This window comes from Acipenser ruthenus, chromosome 48, assembly GCF_902713425.1.
Source record: "Acipenser ruthenus chromosome 48, fAciRut3.2 maternal haplotype, whole genome shotgun sequence".
In the NCBI taxonomy this organism is placed as follows: Eukaryota; Metazoa; Chordata; class Actinopteri; order Acipenseriformes; family Acipenseridae; genus Acipenser; species Acipenser ruthenus.
Genome location: NC_081236.1, coordinates 957,650 through 965,149, shown reverse-complemented (window position 1 = coordinate 965,149; position 7,500 = coordinate 957,650). Strand labels below are relative to the sequence as shown.

The window sequence follows — 7,500 nt, the reverse complement described above, 5'->3', positions numbered from 1 at the left end:
GACAAATCCTGAAAATACTTCATGTTAATAAACATCTTGATGGGTTTGTATGATGCTGAATTCAATAAAGACTGTTTACTAACAATTAATACCATTGTGCTCTGTTTGATTTATTTTATATATATATTTTTTTATTTTATATAAACTTAATTCAATTGAGATGGCTTTACCATTACTACTCATTTTATTGTATTTTATTACTGCTCATATCTGTAATGTGATATTTTGTAACGGCTGTAAGTCGCCCTGGATAAGGGTGTCTGCTAAGAAATAAATAATAACAAGCTAAGCTTTAGGTCACTGAGAGATGTAGCATGCGCAGAGCCATTCATCTGCTAAGAAATAAATAATAATGTTTTAAGTCTGGTTTAATAAACCCAGGTTCGCACCAATCTTGGACTGCCTTGCCATAAAACACCATGAGGTTGTCTTCAGATACAAAATGATTCTTTGCGTTTTGTTTTCTACAGTGTGAAGAAAACGTGTCTGAGAGGCTGGATTTGATCCGCCTCGACCCACTTGAATTAATCTTCAGCTGGATTCGTTCGGAGCATTTTACAGCAACGGGGATTCTCTCTGGATTTCATCACACTGCTTATTTGTAGGGGTTGCTGCAATCGAGGGAGAATTCTTCAGTGCTCTCAAACAGCGGTCTCCAGCCACAGTTCATTGGACCAATTAAGTGCTTATTAGAAGCTTAATTGGTTAATTTAGGGTACAGTTGGAACAAAAACCAGGAGGGACACAGGCCTCCCAGGACCAGGGTTGGAGACGCCTGCTTTAAAACGTTCTAAAAACACCCTGCTGTTAATTCTCCAGGTGGGGGTAAAGGCTGGTGATATGAACCCCTTAACCCTGGTTATTACTGACCTGCCAAACAGGGCAAGCAGGAACAGCTTCAAACGGAAGTCCAGATGGCAGGGGATTCCAGGAGGGAGCGTCGCATTGGCTCTGGTGCTGTACCCTTGAGCAAGGTACTTTACCTAGATTGCTCCAGTAAAAACCCAACTGTATAAATGGGCAATTGTATGTAAAAATAATGTGAAATAATGTATAATGTGATAACAATTGTAAGTCGCCCTGGATAAGGGCGTCTGCTAAGAAATAAATAATAATAATAATAATAATACTGCCCTGTAACACCTGTAAGTCGCCTTGGATAAAGGCATCTGCCAAGTAAATAGCGCAGTGCTGTGGCGATGAGGGCTGGGAGCCCTTGCAGGACTCTGGTAAGCATGGGTTAAAAAGTCCTGTGACGGCTCTTACAATTAGCAGGGTGTAACAATCCAATGCGTGTCACTAAAAGGGCTTGTCTCCACATTGTTAGGATACCAGTAAATGCAGGCTTGCCTGTGGATTCAGAAATGAAAGTTTTCAGCAGAATCGCTCCATGCCGAGACTCGGAGCAGAGGGTCTCAAATGTGTGTGTGTGTGTGTGTGCGACGGGGGCCGACGACGAAGGAAAAGCAATGAAAACTGAGGAAAAGTCAAATCACAAGCAAGACCCATAAACTGCGCTGCAGTGAAAGGGGGTGTTAGTGTCACCTCAACAGATCCATTTTCATACAATTAACCCAAACATAACCCCCCCAGAATTCAAGTACATGTTTGATGAGCAGGCTTGATGAGCAGGCTACAAGGCTTGTCTCTCGCTAGTACAACACTAACTATTTATTTCTTAGCAGATGCCCTTATCCAGGGCGACTTACAATTGTTACAAGATATCACATTATTTTTTACATACAATTACCCCAATTACCCATTTATACAGTTGGGTTTTTACTGGAGCAATCTAGGTAAAGTACCTTGCTCAAGGGTACAGCAGCAGTGTCCCCCACCTGGGATTGAACCCACGACCCTCCGGTCAAGAGTCCAGAGCCCTAACCACTACACTACTGCAAATATGTTGTTTTATTAAATGATTTCCTGGGGACCCCATATGTGTAAAACATTTGAGTCATGTTTTAAAAAATAATCTTGATTAGTCTTTATTTTATGATATATTAATATTAGGTGGTTACTTTGAAACGTCCCTAGTACTTGACAATATGTTCATAGGTAAGCCTAATTAACACACAAAGTATGGGAGAAAACCCGACCTTGTTTAAATGTCCCATGTTATTATTATTATTATTATTATTATTTATTTCTTAGCAGACGCCCTTATCCAGGGCGACTTACAATCGCAAGCAAATACAAATACATTCAAGTGTTACAATATAAGTCATACAATAAGAACAAGAAATACAATAATTCTCAAGTGTGACAAATCACAATTCAATAATACAGCAGATAATAGTGAAAGTTACATCAGGATATGATTAAATAGTGATAGTTACATCAGGATATGATTAAGTACAAAATACTACAGATTAAACACTTGGGAGATTACAATATTCTGAGGTACAGGATTAAATGCAGTAAAATAGGGGGCAGATAAGAGCAAAATAAAGCATATTTAAATGAAGGGTGATAGTGTCCCAGGATACAACAGAGGAGTTCTACAGGTGCTCTTTGAAGAGGTGAGTCTTGAGGAGGCGCCGGAATGTGGTCAGGGACTGGGCAGTCCTGACATCTGTAGGAAGGTCGTTCCACCACTGCGGAGCAAGGGTGGAGAAGGAGCGGGCTCGGCAGGCATGTTAGTTTTGAATTTACTTTCTTGTTTTCTGGTCTTTAATCTATTTATCCCGTTGTTTTAAAACAAAACAAAACAAAACAAACGAAAAAAAACAAACATCTTTAAACACCAATATAATAACCGAAACGGTGTTTTATGGACTTTGTCGCCCTCTTGCGTTCTCCAGTGGAATAGCGCTTCCTGACATGCAGAAAGGCACAAAATGGTGCACGCTGGTGGTCTTTGTCATGTGTCAGATTAAAAGCAGTTTATTTCTAAATTAGTATCTGGGTTGTTTTAAAATATATATATTTTCAGTAAGTGAAAACTGAAAATTGTAAATATGTAATACAGCATCCACTGCCATAACTGCGTTACGACAACAGCAAATTAATAATAATAATAATAATAATAATAATAATAATAATACTACAAGACGACTTTCTGAAGTAACAAAACATGCATTTTAATTTCAGTTTTTTTTTTCTTTTGATCTCTCTCTCAATGATGACGCAGCAGCATGTTGCAGACGTTTGGAGGTTTGCTGGGAGCTGGCCGATGTTTTTGTTTGTGTTCTGTGTGTATTTACACTCTTGCAACCCTCAGTGCAGTACACTGTATAAAATGAAATGTTTTCTATGAGGCCTGGGGTCACAAGGGGACACACAGACAGGTACTGTAACTTTCAATATTCAGAGCTCTACAGCTGTGGCCAAAAGTTTTGCACGCTGGCTGGGCGGCTCAGGGTGAAAGCCCACCCCTTTCTTTCCTCAGCAGCTCAGTTTCTCGCTCGGGGGGCGGGGGTCGCAGCTGAAGTTCTGGGCGCTGATCACCGCGATGCTGCCCACGATGACTCCGGCCCCCAATATATCGAAGGAGGTGACGGGCTCCCCCAGCATCGCGTACTGCAGACTCATGGACACCACCACCTCGGAGTGCAGCAGAGCGCACACCAGGGCCGGGTGCGCCTTCGTCACGGCGTAGTTTGAGGAGAGGAACGCGGCCAGAGCCAGGCAGGCGACCGCCACCAGGCACGCCCAAGCCAGGGGGCCACGGGGCCAGACGGGCTCCTGGAGGGTGAAGGCAGGGCCGCAGATCAGGGCCCCCAGAGCCCCGAAGGAGAAGACGGCTCCCTGGAACCTACCCGGGTGCGAGAAGGTCCGGAAGATGACCAGGCCCAGGGCCAGGGCCAGGCCGCCCAGCGAGGCCAGGGCGTAGCCGAAGAGGTCCGCCGTGCTGGCCGAGGAGTGTGCAGAGAGGAGGAGGTCGGGCAGCACGATGACCAGCAGCCCCAGCAGGCTGCCCAGCAGCCCCACGCAGTCGTAGCAGCTCAGCGGGCCGCTGCCCAGGCACAGGGCCAGCAGGACGGAGCCCAGGGTGGAGGCGCCCTTGCGCACTGCGGACGCGTTCCCCGCCGGCACCAGCGTGAAGGAGCTGTACGCGCAGCCCACCGAGAGCAGGTTGACCACGGCGTGGGTCAGCAGGCGGGGCCAGGCTGCCCGGGGGCCAAAGGAAGGCTGTCCGGCGGAGCTCCTCCGCAGGCAGGGCACCGCGGCCGATACCAGCAAGTGCAGCAGGCAGCGTCCGAACAGGACCTCCAGCGGGGGGAGGTGCGCGCTCTCGTGGGCGATCCGGGTGAAGAGAGGCACGAAGCCGGCCGGCACCCCCCCACCCAGCAGGGCAGCCAGCAGACCTTTCATGCTGTCCGAAAGACCGGTCCAGTGCAGGGGGCGGGGCAGGGGGAGGCAGTCTTCGTCTGCTTCCTCTTCCTTCTCCTCCTCCTCCTCCACTGATTCATCGTCCTCGTCGGAGGAACTGGATGGACAGTGGTGGTAGGCGTCCACCATTCTCTCTCTCTAGCAAGCGCGCGATGTGACTTTCTGTTCACATGCTTTTGCTGTTGGGGTGACAGATGACCTGGAATTAGAATGAATAAATCACTACATATATACATGCATGCACCCACAGAAACACACAAACATAAAAACATACAGACACACACACATGCATACATCTACACAGATTTTGATCTTGAATATTACACCTGAAGTCAAGTTTGCAAGCACTTTCTAAACCTTAATTTAATTTAATTTAATTTAATTTAATTTAATTTAATTTAATTTAAAAGCTCTTCTTTGCTTTTATTTTGCTATATGCGTAAGATTTTCACGTTACACCTTTTAGCAATAAAGAAATAAAAATAAAAAATGATAATCTAAATTCTGCACGACAGCACCCTCTGCTGGTGAGAGGCGGAGAGGCAGGTTGCAGGGGCTCTGGTTTCAAATCACTCTCAACTTAAGTTTCAGGTTAATTGAAGATCATAAGAAACTGTGATATACAGAGACACGTGTTCAAGCTAGTGCCTTTCAAAGGATGCTGACTTTGCCTTCAAATTCTTGTTGAGCATGTTGATGTTATGGCTGATTTATTAATTATTTGTATAATTTAGCAGATGCTTTTATCCAAAGCGACTTACAGAGACTAGAGGGTGAACTATGCATCAACAGCTGCTGCAGAGTCACTTCCAATAGGACCTTGTTTGTTTGACGTCTCATCCGAAGGACGGAGCACAAGGAGGTTCAGGGTCACACACAGGGAGTCAGTGGCTGAGCCGGGATTTGAACCTCCTGGTATCAAACCCCTTTTCTCTAACCGCTGGACCACCAAGATTTAGTTTGATTTTATTTGTGTGTGAAAGCAGAATTAATTTGTTTCAAAGAAACTACAGAATGATAACGCACAAAAGTCTACTGGAAGCCATAATAGTAGTACAGTAGTATTTCATGTTAGAGTTCAAAATGTCACCTTTTTCAATTTGTATTTGTTATGTGGAAAACTACAAAGCGGTGTGTAATTCAATGTGTTAACGTCACATTATTTCTGAAGCTAAATGAGTGCATTCTCTAGGGTGATGCAAAACCTTTGGCCATGGCTCTAAGTGCAGTCCGAAGTGACTGGCAAGGGGAGATCAGAACAGCTGGAAGGCGTCAATCAATTAGCGGGGGCTGACGTCCGTTTAAATTTCCTAAATGTTTAAACTTTAGGATTCAGCATGTTTCAACATTTCAGACTTTAACAAAATGACAATGTCTGTAACCAATCAGAGAAGCCATCATAAGAAATGAATATGTGTCTGTGGACAAGGCTGTGTTTGTACAGGACCTCACTGTACTTGTAAAAAAAATATTGCAGAGAAATACTGAATGTGAAATAAATGGACCTCTACAGTGCACTAGCTAGTATGTGAACACTAAGGCTGACAATTATATTTGAAATGGTTAGGCTGAATTCTAATCGTTTCACACCTGTCAAACATTTCAACTTGAAACTATTAACACCAGGATACAGCACAGCACAGTAACTCAAAGCAGCTTCATAGATTAGTATCACTTCCCTGGAGGGGAACCCACTGCGGCACCTGACAGTATTCCCATCGTGTGCACGGAAAAACACTGGAGAAACGTGGGTCAGTCTCCCACTGTGATAGCTGGAGGTGTGTGTGTCTGTGCGTCTGTGCACGTGTCTGTCTGTGTGTGTGTCTGTGCGTCTGTGCATGTGTGTGTGTGCGTCTGTGCATGTGTCTGTCTGTGTGTGTGTGTGCGTCTGTACATGTGTGTGTGTCTGCATGTGTCTGTCTGTGTGTGTGTGTCTGTGCATGTGTCTGTCTGTGTGTGTCTGTGTGTGCGTCTGTGCATGTGTGTCTGTGTGTGCGTCTGTGCATGTGTGTGTGTGCCTGTGCACGTGTCTGTCTGTGTGTGTCTGTGTGTGCGTCTGTGCATGTGTGTGTGCCTGTGCATGTGTCTGTCTGTGTGTGTGTCTGTGCACGTGTCTGTGTGTGTGTGTGTCTGTGCGTCTGTGCATGTGTGTGTGTGCGTCTGTGCATGTGTCTGTCTGTGTGTGTGTGTGCGTCTGTACATGTGTGTGTGTCTGTGCATGTGTCTGTCTGTGTGTGTGTGTCTGTGCATGTGTCTGTCTGTGTGTGTCTGTGTGTGCGTCTGTGCATGTGTGTGTGTATCTGTGCATGTGTCTGTGTGTGTCTGTGTGTGCGTCTGTGCGTGTGTGTGTGCCTGTGCACATGTCTGTGTGTCTGTGTGTGCGTCTGTGCATGTGTGTGTGTGCCTGTGCATGTGTCTGTCTGTGTGTGTGTCTGTGCGTCTGTGCATGTGTCTGTCTGTGTGTGTGTCTGTCTGTGTGTGTGTGTGTGTGTGTGTGTGTCTGTGTGTGTTTCTCTGTTTGTCTTTTTCAGTGCAGCCCTGCCTGTCCCTGAATAAACTTTGAGTGTGAGAAGGCAGTGTGCAGACAGGCAAGACAAGCACATTGAGTTCTGATGATGTCAGTGCTTTCCTGTGTGTGTGTGTGTGTGTGAGAGAGAGAGAGAGAGGAGAGAGAGAGAGAGAGAGCTTTACTGTAGCACAGCAAGTGAGAGAGAGAGAGAGAGAGAAAGAGAGAGAGAGAGTACACCAGGCAGGCGCGGAGCATGCACAGCACAGGGGAAAAAGGGACTCCATTTTGGAAAGATTCAGGATCCCTTGGAAACAGTGCCCCCCTGTCCGACTGCAGGTAAGAGACCTCAGGAAACCCCCTTCTTTCCCGGGATGTTAGCTGCAGACTGAGCCAAGGGCTGTGGGGGAATGGCCTGTACTTGTGCATGCGTGCCAGGGCTACGTGGGTGGGGTGGTGTGGGGTGGGCTGGGCTGGTGGAGAGGGGTGTTTTCATAAGGCAGGGGGGGTGTGGGGGGGGTTGTGTTATTATATTATTATATGTCAGGTGCTGTCGGAGTTTCCTACTCAGAGTAATACAGGTACGTTGCTGTGCCAGTCAAGGGTTCGTGATGCCCCTGTGTTGATGCCAAGGGGAGACGGGGTATCTAGGGTTGGGC

At 46.2% G+C, this 7,500-nt stretch overlaps 2 protein-coding genes across 3 annotated transcripts in view; one reads left to right on the top strand and one right to left on the bottom strand.

Moving 5' to 3' along the window:
* Nucleotides 1-2,263: 2,263 nt before the first annotated feature.
* Nucleotides 2,264-7,500, bottom strand: part of LOC117404437 (solute carrier family 35 member G3-like) — a 34,191-nt gene continuing 28,954 nt past the window's right edge. The window contains exon 2 of the mRNA XM_059014483.1: nucleotides 2,264-4,534. Coding sequence (XP_058870466.1) covers nucleotides 3,388-4,464 — 1,077 coding nt within the window. The 5' untranslated portion in view covers nucleotides 4,465-4,534 and the 3' untranslated portion in view covers nucleotides 2,264-3,387. The remainder of the gene's footprint in view (nucleotides 4,535-7,500) is intronic.
* LOC117970976 (zinc finger and BTB domain-containing protein 38-like) overlaps nucleotides 7,053-7,500 on the top strand; it is a 21,292-nt gene continuing 20,844 nt past the window's right edge. The window contains exon 1 of one of the 2 annotated variants that reach the window (XM_059014479.1): nucleotides 7,053-7,180. In XM_059014479.1, the coding sequence (XP_058870462.1) occupies nucleotides 7,098-7,180 (83 nt within the window). In that variant the 5' untranslated portion in view covers nucleotides 7,053-7,097. The remainder of the gene's footprint in view (nucleotides 7,181-7,500) is intronic. The other variant, XM_059014480.1, reaches the window with a different exon arrangement.